Below are 15,315 nucleotides of genomic sequence, written 5' to 3'. Positions count from 1 at the left end.
ACTGTTCTGAAAACGCAAGTTATGAAGTAATCTGTAACTGCTTTAACTAAAGACAGAACCTGTGCTGCTGTTGTCTTGACTTTAATAATCAGAACAGATTCTGGAGTCCTTACAGACAGTAAATCTGAAGTTGAGCTGCATCACAAGTGTTTGCTTTAGAAGGCAGATGGAGTAACACACACAGTAAATGGTCAGTCTCTTCTTACACAAATCCATGGTATACATTCCTGTGAAGTTTACCTTTTTTCAAGTCATGGAAAATGCTTTGTTTCCATAGTTACATGTCCAAGGGGAAAATAAGGAAATAATCTCTGATCAAACTCAATATCTTCAAGATGCAGTAATCTTGAAACAGTGCACATAGTTACGAAGTATGAATTTTTTTCCTTTTTCTTTAACGTATATCAAGTACAATGTTGCTTTTTTACTTTGATCTTTAAAACCGTTATTTGCATGTTTAATTTAATAAAGCTTTAATGCTTTTTGGCTCACTTCTTATATACTTTGAAAGAGCAGTAGCATTTTAAGAATATTGTATTTTTCCCCGCAAAGCTATTTAGTGCCCCACCCTCACTCCCACACACCTTTTTGCAGAAATGTACAAGGAGACAAGGGAGGACATGCAGACTAAAGTAAAGGTGCCCTTAACTGAAAACCACACCAGGAGACCCAGGTACTGTTATACAGTAGTACTTATGTCTGCCCCATCCTGTCAAGGCAGTCTTATTAAATTTTCAAGTGGACACCAGAGATGACTGTTGGAGATGTCACTCAAGGCCGTTGTTCCCATGCACATTTTGTCTGTTTTTTTTTTTTTTTTTTTTAGGTTTGCTTTTCATAGGGCTGAATGTGAAAACTTTGTCAGAAGTAGTCTACCAAGACATGTTTACTTAGATGAAATAGAACAAAATGGCACTTAACCGTAGTGTAGGGGAGGCACACAACCAGAAAGTATTTCATTTGGAGGTTTAAGTGACACCACCATGCAGGTGGGAGGTTCTGGTCCCCCATCTAATTATACTTAGGATCACTGCGCCTTAAGGAAAAGGGGAAACTGTACACTGCTGTTGAACTAAATGCTGTTTTACCCAGTTTTCATTACATAAAAATAATCACATGGCATGAAATCCTCCCCCTTTACAAGGAATCTCGGCAGTGATTGATTTAGTATATTTCTTTTTATAGTTTTTAGAAATGTTGCACAGTGAGAAAATGTTTTTATTCTTGGTGCAGTATATTGAATTCATGTACGTCTTAATGTACGTATGCCTTAAAGGTTTCCCAGGTTTGAATTCTGATAGAACCAGACTGATTAGAACACACTTTCCTGAATCTTTGTCCAGTTTCTTGTGCCTGGCAGTTTCTTGAGTTTTCAATTTTTCCTTGTCATATGCCTGTAGGTGTGTGTACTTGTTTATATTGCCCCACACACACACACACACAACATAAGCACACTGTTTTTCTATTCATAATGCAGTTTTGCTAAAGAGACAACAGCAGCAAGAGCAGTAGGGTGTTTGTGATGTGGGGGATATTTTCGGCATTTTCTACTTTTGCTTCTCCTTTCAAAATTGTTGCTGCCTGATCATAGCACCTTTTTCTGATTTTGTGAATGTCAGTAATGTTTTGGGAGGTATACATGTTATAGTTGTGTATGCATTTAGCAAAAAAAAATTCTAGTTTATCTATTAGTTTTTTTTTAGACTGCATTTATAGCCATATATAATTTTATATATGTGCGGTACACTGTGTAGGAATGATTTATTATTTTTAATTGTTTCAGCTAAAGGCAGTACATGAGCAGTTAGCTGCTTTGTCGCAAGCTCCAGTGAACAAACCAAAGAAGAAAAAAGAAAAAAAAGAAAAAGAAAAGGAAAAAAAGAAAAAAGAGAAAGATAAGGATAAGGACAAAGATAAAGACAAAGAGAAAGATAAGGATAAAGAAAAGGACAAAGAAAAAGAAAAGCACAAAATGAAATCTGAAGAAGAGAAGAAAAACAAATCGGTACAACCAGGAAAGCCAGTACAACAGAAGAAGTCCGCTTCGAAAAAGGCAAACAGTACAACCACAACAAACAGGTGACTAGCACATCTCTATGCAACATATTAGTTTGTGTTACTGTTAGTAAAGTTGAAAGTATTTACAGTAGGCGTTATTAAGAAGTTGCACTGTTTTTGCATATTTTTATTTTGTTGAAGTTTGTTTGTTTGTATGTTTAGGTTTAGTATTGGTCTGTTATACCATTGAGACCGTACAAATAGTATTTTAGAAATGCTTGCCAGGAGGTAGGGTTTATGTGAATGAAAAGTAAATTAGTTGCGGTATTATATTGGGTTAGTAAATGTAGCTGGGGAACTTGCAGAGGAAGTGAATGGTAATTTTCAAAGGATTTTGGGACCATCCGGTTTATTCTCAGATTCCTGTGCATACAAGCCTAAGAACATGCTCAGCAGCTCACAAGGATATCGTGTACTACTCGACAGTCAAAACACTTTATAATTTGTTTGATCATGAAACTAATGGAGGATTCAGTTGTTAGCAAATCTTCATTGTTTTACTGTCCTGTTTTGTGATGTTACATTTGCCTTCCACTTGGGGGAAGCTACGTTATTGTCATTTGCCATATATTACTATGCCCTGGAAGGCAGCAAATTGGCAAGCTTTTCTGCTTTGAAACCATGACTCTTATGTCAGTATGGCTTTAATAGTTTTATGTCCTAGACTGCAGCATTCCACAGCCTTGCCTCATTGCCTTTTCATTCTTTCCATATTTAATGGAAAACTGCACCTTAAAACTGGAAAAAAAAAAGTTTTCATTTTTCTCCCCAGTGCGTAACTAGTACACCAGAAGCCATTTTTTCACTTTATGCCCAAACGTGGTCATCATGGGGACTGCCATAATGATGTGAAGATTTTCAGTCTGTCTTCCTCTCATAATTGGGTTTGGAGTCTATAGCATGATAAACTCTTAGACATTTTGAATGAGCCTTAGTTTTTCCTCCATCTAGTTAGTGTCAGTGATATGAGTCGCTGCCTTTTCAGAAAGTCTGTGAAAGCAAATTAATTTTTTCTGTTTAGCTGAAAATCTTAGATTTCTGCTTGATCTAAGCTTAAAACCCTTTTTAGTCCATTTCCAGTGTTTTCAGTGCAAAAGATATGTAAAGGCCAAAGTGGTTAGCAAAAAGTGCATGTGTATCAGTCTGTGTATTACTGAAGCATGACTTTTTCTTAAGCAGAGTTCACTTTAGCCATTTACAATGTTTTATTGACCTCAGCAAGACAATCTCGGGATCTAAAACCGTGGAGGAAAACTTAAAAACTTACAGAATCTGTGCTGTCTAGCCTAGGTCAACTGGTCTGAGACGGATTCTTTTCTGAAGTAATGTAAGACTTTAATATGGGAAAAAGGGAGAGGACCTTCATGAAATAAGAGAAGAGGTATAAGTAAGCACAGAACAATTTTTATGTGATGATAGAGGAGAAAATGGCTCTGGTATAACTTAAATAACATTGGAAATTGGAGTTTTTTTTGTCTACATCCAGTATGTCTAATTTGCACTGCCGTAATAGTCAGTTTTGGAAGTTAGGATTTTCTCTTGTAGTCAAGGGCTTTGTAAAGTGTCAGGTTTTTGTTCTTTGGTGTTGGTCCACTCTACCATAATCAAGCGTTTCTGGGTTCATTACAGTGGCTGTATGCTGTGTCCCGTGCTAGAAGCTATGTCCATGACTGTTTCTAATCACACATTGGTTGTACACTTGCAAACAGATGTGGCCATGCAAACTTATGACAACCTTTACATGTGAATATTTGAGTATAAAATGATCAGTACTTGCACATGCTGCCCATTTGTTTAATTTTTTAGAGCAAAGTTATATTGATGTAACATTGCACTCAGATTTCTGGATCTCCAGGAAATTGCAAGGGTGAGAATTGGAAGTCCTCATACATCTGAAATTTGAACTTTTTGAAGTGCCTTTTTTTGCTGTTATTTTGAAGTGCAGTGACTCATGTCGTTGGTGTATGTAGAGTTAGGGGATGTGGGAACAGAACCCCCACAAGGAGGTTCAGAATGTCGTAACTGTCTGCTACAGAATGTACTTTTTTGTGGCTTTCAGGGCACGCGCACACTGCAGTTTTATGTAGTGTGTATCACTGCATGTGTCTAATTATGGGGAGGGGGGCAAGCATTAATGTAGTGATGTGGAACCTGTTCAGGTAAATGTAATGACAACTTGGGGCAGATGGATTCTGGACTTGTGCAGTATTTACCACTCTTAAGTAAGTTCTTTACATGTCCAGAATGCAAACAATCTAATACAACATGCATGGCACATGCCCTCAACTGTGTTTAAAAATTTGCATTGATTATCTTTGCATAAAACTCCATATGGGAGACTACCTTTGAGGCTTTCTGAAAATGGTTGCTTTTTGGGTGTACAATGCACCTGATGCTTTAAAAGAGGCTTATTGAATTTGATGGCACCATATTGCTGTTGCTACTTTTAATATATGTGGGGTTTTTTTGTTGTTTTTGCAGTGGCAACTGTTTTTACTGAAAAAAATATGTTGGTGAATTTTATCTCAATGTTTGGTCAATAAATTTGGCTATTTAAGTCATGTTGTGTGTTATATGCCAATTTAATTAATTTATTTTATTTTATTTTACATTTGTTAACTGGGATTGTCTGACTGAGCAAAAGCCCTTTTTCAGCAGAGACCCAGGAAGAAAAGCTCCAAAACATAGTTACAAAAAAATAACCATTGCAAACACAGTTAACATTGTAATCATTCATAATAAAACTTGTAGAACAGTTATGTATGCAGTTAAAATGTATGTATAAAAATGTTATGAAGAATACTGCAGCAGAAGGAAAGGAGATAGTGTTTGGTAAAAAATGATGAAGTAGACTAGTTTAAATTGTAAGTGTTTTGGTATAGAGGAGAATAAATGATGGTAAGACAGAGGAAGTTGGGTTTGTTGTTTAGTGAAGGTATATTAAAGGAGGCTGAGAACAGGTACAAATCCAGTGATTTTTTTTTAAGTACTCTTTAGTGGCTAGTTTGAATACTTTAGGATGTGAAAGTGATCTAACTTGTGGGAGTTTGTTCCAAGCAATAGAGGGGATGGTAGCTGTATGTAATGGCTCCTATTTTGGACTTGGGCTTGTAAATTTGTAAAAGGTCTTGGGTCGAGCTCCTGAGTAGTCTGGATGGGACAAAGTGGGAGATTATGGTGCCTAGTGCTGGACAGTAGGATGGTGAATAAATAATGGAGTGTGTAATTTGGAGCTGAGAGAGGAGTGTAGAAGGTGTGGTAGTTCGAGCCAGTTTTGATGTTTGAGAGATACACAGTGGTGAGATTTGTAGGATGTTCTTCGTGTTTCACTGTTGCAGTCATTACATTTGGGTAATCTACTGGCAGGTTGCCCTCAATCGGCCTGAATTCCAAAGTCTTGGGTCTTGCGTCGGTTGCTGTCTTCTCTTCCATGACCCTTCTAAAAATTCAAAAAACAAACTGGTGAAAAAAACACCCTTGCAGGCCCATCGCCGTTAAACTCCTGGATTCAGATAGATGTGTGAGAAGTTCTTTATAATCCACAGATTGTTGTAAACAAGAACGCCAATAAACAAAAAAAACAAATTGAAATTTTATTAAGCTTAAAAACAAGCTTTTTGTCGGCATTCTGCACCAACTTCCTCAGAAAAACAAACTGCACCACACATTTGTCTCACTATAAATACATCACTACTCCACTCAAATGCGCCCCCTAGCGGCACCCCTTTAAAAAGCGCATAATTACACTTCGAAAATTTTTAACTAAGAAGCGGCCAAAATGTTCAACAATGTGGTATCTACTACTCATACCTGCCATCAATGCTGGTAAAACCTATGATGCTCCAAATATTGAATTTTAAAGCCACCATAAATACATATAAATACAAATGGTCAAATGTGTCAATAGCCACAAGAAAAATTGATGTATTTTAAAAATAAGTATAAAAGTGGAAAGAAAATTCCCACAAGTGTTAATATAAACATTAATATAAACAACAAATAGTGAACACAGAAGTGAAATGAAAAAGTGAAATAAAAAATGGTAAAACCCAAGAATATGTTCCTAGATGGCATTAAGTCACTCCAGGGGGCTTCACCTCACTAGGCTTCTCAATTTGAGAAAGCAACTGATGGAAAGCATACTGTTAAGTCCAGGTAAATGCTAAGCTTCCAACTTAAGTTGCCACATCAACTCCTTGCATTCACGTCTTAAAGAATCGGGTCCCCCCATAAACTCTTGGTTTAGCTGATCGATGACTGTAAACGAAAATTCGTGACCTGGATTATCTAATATATGTTTGGCCAGAGCGTTGTCTACCTTCCCCTTCCTGATGGCATATAAGTGCTCGTATACTCGTTCCTGTAGTTTCCTATCAGTCTTGCCGATGTAGAAACCTGGGCAGATGGAACACTGGATTAAATATACCACCCGATTACTGGCACAATTGAATCTTCCTTGTATGAGATATTTCTTATCCCTGATGGAAAAAGCTGAACTTGCTTTAATGTATCTGCAGTACCTGCACATGTTACATTTGAACATCCCAGATCTGGGGGAGGCACCAGCAACTTTGGACTCCAGGATGTTTTTGATGTTAAGGCCCCTCCTGAAAGTAACCTTAGGGGGCGATAATAGTCCAAATGCTCCTATTGACTCTGTGGTTAATAAGCGCCAATTTTTCTTTATAATGGACACAATGTCCATTGCATCCAAGTTGAATGAAATTGCAAAAGAAAAATTTAAAGTATCAGACTCACTGGCGAGGTGAGGTAAACATAAAGACCCATCCTCCATATTCCCCAAAATGGGACAGAAGTGGCCATTGGCCCTCTTCTCCTGCACTTCCAAACTCAATTCTGCGACAAAATCGGCGGGGTACCCTCTGCTGACGAACATGCCAAAGATGAACTTGCACTCCTCGTGAAATTTCTTGTCTTCTGATGTCATACGGGCTGCTCGAACAAATTGGCCTTTCACGATAGCCCTCTTTTGGTGTAATGGGTGTTCGCTGTCAAAATGTAGATAAGAATTCAAGAAAGTCTGCTTCCGATGTATGCTGGCCATGAAGCGATTTAGGTTCCTATCTTTCTCTAGTTCCACGTTCAGGTAAGTAATCTTGTCAATGGCAAACTCAGGTGTGAATTTCAAAAATTCTGTGGAGCTGTTAAAAAACGACACCAAGTTATTAACATCATCTAGAATACCATTGAAGATGACAAAAATGTCATCCAAAAACCTAGTGTATAACGCTACTTTCTCATGGACCAAAGAATTAGATAAAGCAAACACCCTCTCCCAGTGGGCATAACTAAATTGGCCACACTGGCTCCACAGGGCGATCCCATAGGGACCCCAATCAATTGGTGGAACCACTGGTTATTAAATGTAAAAAAGTTGCTGGTAAGAATAACCTCCAATAGTTCGCTGACCATCGTAACTTCTGCAGGAGCATGGTGAAAAACCATTTCCAATTGGATCCACTCAACCGCCTCCAAATGGGGGATAGATGAGTACAGGTCAACAACGTCAATGGTCAAGAGAATACAATCAGCATTAAATGGAACAGAACCCACTTTTTCCAAAAATGCCCAATAATCTCTCAAAATGTATTGAACTCTGTCCACATACTTCTTGAGAATCTCGTCCACCACCTTGGCCACTGCGTACGTAATGCTTCCTCTGGCAACTGACCAGTTGCCGCATAGGTAGATCATAGATGTTCTTGTGTATCTTGGGGTTCCCAAACAAGACTGGAATTTTAGGTGATGCCACAGAAACAAAATTATATACATCCACATCAGTAATGCCATTGATGAACATCTCCTTGAAAAATGACCGGATGTGGCACAAGCTAAGATTCAGTTCATTCTTAGAAACCTCCTGGTAAGTATCAGAAGATAGGATAGCCAACATCCTGTCATTGTAGTCATTCATAACCAGAGTTTAAAGGCGCTGGGCCTGCAAGGGTGATTTTTTTCACCAGTTTCTCTTCCACGACGTCAGGGTTATAAAACATGCAGCCGACGCCATTTTCTTTAGTCTTTCTTGCCACGCGGTGCTCGAAGCAGAAGCATTTCGCAAGTGCCGGTCGGCCGACTACTGAAATGTTCGAGTTGAGTTTCAGAACCAAAGTCTTCACTAAAGCTAAGTACCCCGTTGGGGAAACTTTTTTTTGCTTTTTACCGATGTCAGAAAAAGTTAATAATTGTATTACTTGTGGGAAGCAAATACCTCATAAGGATTTCCATTTATACTGTATTCCTTGCCTAGGCCCTGATCACAACGTGCCTGGCTGTCGGTTTTGTGCTAGATTTAACCAATGCACTATTAAGCGTCGGTATATTTTTCCATCTATGTATTTTGGAAACAGATTTAACTACCCAGAAATGTCGTCGGATAGCAATCCGACTACCGGAGTACATAAAAAAACGCAAAGAAAAGGACAGAGAAAGGCAGTCGAGATCCAAAACCGACGACGAAGCTTCTCCTAAGCCAGTCGCCGGTTCACCGGTACTCAGGCGTTTTCGCAGCCCCTGATAACCGCTACCTTCGAGTCACAGGCCTCTACCGACACCCATGTGGAGTCCGGCATGCCGCAAGATGCTCAAGGTATTGGACCGACGGATGTATCTCCCTCGGATGGGTCTGGAGCCGCTGAGCAGGCACCGGCTTCTGAGGGTGTATTCAGACCTCAACTTTTTTATATCAAACCGACGAAAGCTGCAAAACTAAAGGCAAAGACACCTAAAACTAAAAAAAACGATGCCTGAGCCACATGCACAGGCCTCTATGCCTAAAAAACAGATGATCAAAATGACTGAAGACCTTATTACCTTGATCAGGGGTACCCATCCCCCTCCAGATAAGAGGCCTAGGCAAGACACTGACCATGAATCTTCAGATCAGGTTTCTATTTCTTCTGATTCTTCTTCTGATCAGGAATTATCTTTACCTCCCTATGAGGATTCTGATGCTGCGGAGTCTATTCCATCTGCATCTCCTCCTGAGGACTATTCATTTGGAGAAACCTTGCATACTTTGAGGGAGCATTTTCACTGGGAGAGTCAAGACTTCTCAGAATCAAAAAAGAGGCTCAGGGATTTCCTCCTCCTCCCTCAGCACAAGCCTTTAGCCATTCCCCGTGTTTTAGACATTGTGGATTATGTGTTTTCGGAGTCAAGCCTGACCCCTTACCTCCAGCTCCCAGTAAGCCTGACAGGTATTACAGGGTCCCTGACTCTCATAAATTGTTATTTAGAAACCCTGCTTTTGATCCTGAAACTATTTCACAGGTCCAAAGGGAGTTAAGGCCTCAACAGCAAAAAACCCTACCCCCTCCGACAGAGATTCAAGGGCACTGGACAGATAGGGAAAAAAGGTTTATACATCTGCAACCTTGGCAATCAAGTACCAACAACATGTTATGGGATTGCTGAAACAGAAAATGATGTTGATTTCAGAATGTGCAGAAAATAAGGAATTGCAGGAATTATTGCATGCAGCTGAACAAGTTGGAAAGCATACTTTGCAATGTGGTTTTGATTCTTTAGAGGCCTCCTGCAGGGCCACAGTTACTGGATCTGTGATTAGGAGGCATGCCTGGTTAAAGGAACAAAATTTGCCTGATCATGTTAAAGCTAAATTGCTAGATGCACCTTAACAGCATGATTCTCTGTTTGGTATTAAGGCAGAAGAGGTTTTAAAGAAAATGGAAGACAAAGCTAAGTCTATGCAAACTGTTAAAGATTTCTTACAAGTGCAGCCACCTAGATTCAGTAGACACTGGCCTACAAAAAATTGGTCCTTTCCTTTGTCAGAGCAAATCCAGAAGGCCTAAGGGTTCCAGGTACCAGGCTCAAGACTCATACAGGTCAAAGCAATGGGGCACATCCACCACCAAATCTGGAGGAGATAAAGTGCAAACCTACAGAAAGCAATCCGAATGACTTCCCTCTGCCTACACCAAGCACTTATCTTTTGGCAGCACCCATGGGGGAAAATTAGCACTTTTTGCTCAAAATTGGCGGTTAATAACCCAGGATAAGTGGGTACTAAACATCGTATCACAGGGATACAGATTCCATTTCCACACTCTGCCAATAACAAATGGTTGGCCAGATCTGCCAAAAAAACCAATGGGCAGAGGCACAGAAACAGGTTACGTCCCTCATGGATATGGGGGCCATTCAGATAGTACCAGAACAGAAAAAAGGACAGGGTTTTTACTTGACTGTTCTTGGTACCCAGAAAGGACAAGGCCTGGTGGCCAATACTGGATTTATCGATTTTGAACACATACCTGGACATTCCAAAATTCAAAGTGCTCACTTTGCAACAGCTTCTGCCCATGCTGGACAAGAATGCTTGGTGACTTTAGACCTAAAAGCGGCATACCTGCATGTTCCAATAAGACAATCGTGCAGAAGATACCTCAGATTCAAGACTGGCTTAATGCATTACCAATTCTCTGCAATGCCCTTTGGCTTATCTACTGCGCCCAGGGTCTTTACAAAGTGCCTGGCACCAGTTATTGCATTTTGCAGACAAAGAAATATTTAAATATATCCTTACTTGGACGACTGTCTCATTCAAGCAGAGAACAAGGACACTCTTCTACGACACCTGGTGTTTGTGAAAAGGCTTCTAACATGCCTAGGGTACACAATAAACAAAAAAAAATCACAACTGGTACCCTCTCCAAAGATAACATTCCTGGGTGCAAGCTTGAATGCAACTGCCCAGATGGCTTATCTCACGCCAGACAAACAAAGGCAACTGACTACTTACTTCAAACTGATGGCAACAAAAACCCAGTCTTCTGCAAGACAAATTCTGCAGGCTTTGGGCTTCATGGCATCCTGCATCCTACTAATTCCATATGCAAGACTGCATATGAGGAAACTTCAATGGTACCTAAAAAGTTTATGGAGTCAACATTCACACAGTCTGGAAACAATGATTCCTCTCATCCCCTGCCTGCAACAGGAGTTTCTGTGGTGGGCAAAGGCCTGTCACCAAAACATGGGACGGCCCTTCACTCTACCCCCTCCCAGCCAAACCTTAACAGATGCATCAGATTATGCCTGGGGGGCCCACATGGCAGGAAGATGCATTCAGGGCATATGGGCACCAAATCAAATGCATCTACATATCAACCAGAACGAGATGCTAGCTGTTCAAAATGCCTTAACAGCCTTCAAGGACTTACTTCATCCAGGACAACTACTGATAGACGGACAACACCACAGTCATGTGGTATATAAACAAGCAAGGGGGCACACACTCATACCCCCCTTTGCAGATTAGCCATGGCACTGTGGAACACAGCTTTGACTTACCAAATAAATCTTCAAGCTCAATTCCTGCCAGGTAAAGAAAACACACTGGCATACGATTTAAGCAGAAACCTTATGGATCCTCATGAGTGGAAACTAAATCCACAAGTCTTCAGCATGATAGTAGAGAAATGGGGGAGCCCAGACATAGACCTATTTGCCTCTCCTCAAAATTATCAACTGAAAAGATTCTGCACAAGGACTTATCACAGACAAGCATGGAAAGTGGATGCCCTATCCTTCAGTTGGAACAACCTATCAGTTTACGTCTTTCCTCCTCTGCCTCTTCTACCCAAGGTCCTCCTAAAAGTCAGACAAGAGAAGCCAAGAATGATATTAATTGCCCTGGACTGGCCCCGCCAGTACTGGTACCCAATCCTTAGGAACTTGTCTCAATACCCAGCTTGAACCTTGCCTAAAAAAACACTACTACTGTCCCAGCAAAACAATCAGATCCTGCACAATCAACTACAGACTCTGAACCTGGCAGCATGGCTAATCTGGTAATCATACAGAGACGCCTCTCAGTAAAGCTGTGATGGATGTCACTTTGGAAGCCAGAAGGCTGAATCTTATGCTGACAAATGGAAGAGATTCTGTGCTTGGAATCAAGCACAATGAACTGATACAGCAGAACCGCAGATTCCTCAGATATTACAATACTTAACTGAGATGCTTGACAAAGACCTATCTTTTTCATCAATCAAAATCCATGCCTCTACCATTTCGGCTCAGTACAATACAAAGCCACCAATCTTTTCTCATCCTTTACTAAAGCAGTATCTTAGAGGAGCCAAAAATTTAAGGCCTCCTAGGTCATCACCAGTACCTGCATGGGACCTCAATTATGTGTTGGAAAAGCTCACCCTGCCTCCATTTGAACCGGCTGCTACCGCTGATATAAAGTTCTTATCATGGCAGACAGCTCTGCTACTAGCAATTACTTCAGCAAGAAGAGTTTCAGAGCTACAGGCCCTTATGGCTATAGAGCCTTTTGTCATATTTTACCCAGACAGGGTGTCTCTGAGGACAAATCGTACTTTTATGCCTAAGGTCGTTTCCAGTGCTGCTCTTAACCAAACAATTCATCTGCCAACTTTTTATCCAAATCCGCAGAACAGAGAGGAGAGAATTCTGCATTCCTTGGACGTACACAGACAACTAAGATTCTAATTGAGCAGGACTAAAGCTCTAAGAAAAACTGAGCAATTGCTAGTGTCATATGCTGCAGGATCAGAAGGAAAGGCTATTTCAAAGCAGACATTTTCAAAGTGGACATCCGTTTCTGCTACTTGCACCAAGGCAAACCTGTGCCCAAGGGCATTAGGTCTCACTTCACCAGGGCTGCAGCTACTTCAGCAGCCTTTCTCAAAGGAGTACCAACCAAGGACATTCTAGAGGCTGCTGTTTGGAGTTCTGTTCACACCTTTACAAAGCATTACCATTTGCCTCTCTACTCTAAGTCCAGGGCAGTGCTGCAGGGCCTTATAGCCTCACCTAGTGCTGTTTAGCTCCAGCCTCCCAACCTTAGCTTTGGGATTCTACCCAAATGTAATGACTGCAACAGTGAAACATGAAGAACATAGTACAGTTGTGTACACTTGCCATAAATGTAGATGTTCGAGTGTATTCACTGTTGCAGTCCAGGTTACCCTCCCGCCATCCCCCTGTCATTCTGCAGTTTATCTTTCCTTCTTTATCTTCTACAACCTTTGTGGTGTATTTGCTTGTAGATGAAGGTAAAGTTTATATTGATGCATGTGTATATATATATATATATATATATATATATATATATATATATATTTAGAATATTGCTACCTTTTGGGGGGCACCTGACATCGGGGGCAAGAAAAACTACAGAAAATGGCGTCGGCTGCATGTTTTATACCCTTGACAACCTGACGTCATGGAAGACAAGACAGCAACCGATGCAGGACCCAAGACTTTGGAATTCAGGCTGACTGAGAGCAACCTGCCAGCAGATTACCCAAATGTAATGACTGCAACAGTGAATACACTCGAACATCTACATTTATGGTAAGTTTACACAACTGTACTTTTGTTGTGCAGCAAATATGGCTATTTTGTGACAGGTTGATTCGAGTTTGCTATGCAAGGTGGAGTTGAGATTTGTGAGCAGTACGCTAGGCATGGCAAAAGATAAGCATGTGTGATTGTGGTTCTAGATTCAGGGGTTAGGAATTTATTTCTGTAGAGAAGTCCTAGGTTTTGATTGATTATCCTGATCGTTATTTATGTGGAGGTTGAATTTTAGCTGGACATCAATGGTTACACCAAGGAGTTTAGTACTAGAGTCAGCAACTATGAGAGTGTGATTTAGTTATTTTATTTGAAAAGTAGATTTGATATGAGTAACAGTTTTAGGGAGAAAGACTTAAGTTTTTTTTTTTTTTTTTGGATTAAGGATGAGCTGATTATTGGTGAGCCAGGTTTCAACAGACTTGAAAGAAGACTGGGTAGCTGTTAGAAGTTCAGAGGGTGAGTTAGCAATGGTGATAACTGTGGAGTTGTCTGCATATTGGACTAATGAGGATTGTGGACAAGAGGAGTAGAATGAGTTGGTGAAGATATTGAAAAGTAGTATTGGGGAACACCCATTTTCACAGGAAGGGGAGATGATAGTGAGGAGTGCCATCCAGTGAGATAGCTGGAGAACCATGCTATTGTTGTAGTAGAGAAGTTGAGATCAGAGAGTTTATTCAGTAGCAGAGGATGTGAGACGGTGTCGAAGGCTTTTGAGAGGTCAAGGAATAAGCATGAGATAAGTTTGATTATCTTTAGCTATAAAAATGGTGTTGAGAAAGGAAAGTAGAGCTGTAGTGGTATTATGTTTGGGTCGGAAACTGTGCTGAGTGGGAGTTAGGAGTGTGCCCTGTATAAGATATTGAATTATTTGTGTATGTACATTTTTCTACGACTTTAGACAAAGGGGAGAGGATAGCTATTGATCTGAAGTTTGAGAGTTCTGTGGAATTGCCAGCTTTGTGAATAGGGAATGGTGTAGAATTGTTTCCAGGTAGCAAGTACTTTAGCTTCAGAGATGGAATGGTTGATTAAAATAGATGCTGGCAAAGCAATAGAGGGAGCAGCAATCTGAATAAAGTAAGATGGGATACTGTCAACAGAAACAGAGCATGGTTTTAGTTTGGAAAGAAGGGTTTTGATGTAAGCAGTAGAGACTGCTTTAAAGAATAAGTTTGCAGAGCTGGCTTTGGGTGGAGGTTCAAAGCAGTTTGGAACATTGTTACTGTAGTATTTTAGATTAGGATTGAAAAGTTTGGCTATTGACTGAATGAAATAGGCACTGAAGGTATTAGCTAGCAGTCTTTTTGGGAGATTTGTCAGGAGATGGATTAGATGAAGTAGGATTACCAGGATAAAGTATTTGGTTTATGGCATTCCAGAATTTTTTTGGATCTGATTTTAGGGCAGCTGGAGAGTTGTACTAGAAGTCTTTATCTTTAGCAATATTTTTTTGTCTTATTTCTCAGTACTTTATACTTTTGCAGATCTGATGGTAGTTTAGTTTGGGTTCAAGTTTTCCACGCTCGATCTCTGGCTGTCATGACAGTGTGAGTATTCTTAGCCAAGGGGATATAGTAGGTTTTATCCTTACTTTCCGTAATGGGGGCTAGTGAGTTTAAGATATTTAGGAAGGTTGAGTTAAAAGCTTGAACTGCTTCATCAAGGGGGAGCTGGTTGAGAAAGTTCCAATTTATTCTGAGTAAGAGATTATTAAAAGTTTCTGAGTTGAATTTGGATAATTTACGACAGGTTATATATCTATGTGGTTTAGATACGTGGGAGGTATGTAAGGGTGTACCTTTACTGCAGAGTGGTCACTAAGGGAGTCTGTGTTTCAGGACTGTGGTATTTAGAGGGATTTGAGACAAGAAT

At 40.2% G+C, this 15,315-nt stretch overlaps 1 protein-coding gene across 1 annotated transcript in view; it reads left to right on the top strand.

Moving 5' to 3' along the window:
- BRD3 (bromodomain containing 3) overlaps positions 1–15,315 on the top strand; it is a 1,106,862-nt gene that overhangs the window by 419,232 nt on the left and 672,315 nt on the right. Inside the window, exon 3 of the mRNA XM_044058393.1 lies at positions 1,784–2,079. Coding sequence (XP_043914328.1) covers positions 1,784–2,079 — 296 coding nt within the window. The remainder of the gene's footprint in view (positions 1–1,783; positions 2,080–15,315) is intronic.

This window comes from Protopterus annectens, chromosome 16.part0, assembly GCF_019279795.1.
Source record: "Protopterus annectens isolate FY-2018-M chromosome 16.part0, PAN1.0, whole genome shotgun sequence".
NCBI lineage: Eukaryota > Metazoa > Chordata > Ceratodontiformes > Protopteridae > Protopterus > Protopterus annectens.
Note: the sequence above shows the minus strand (reverse complement) of the source record. Positions and strands in the feature narration are given on the sequence as shown.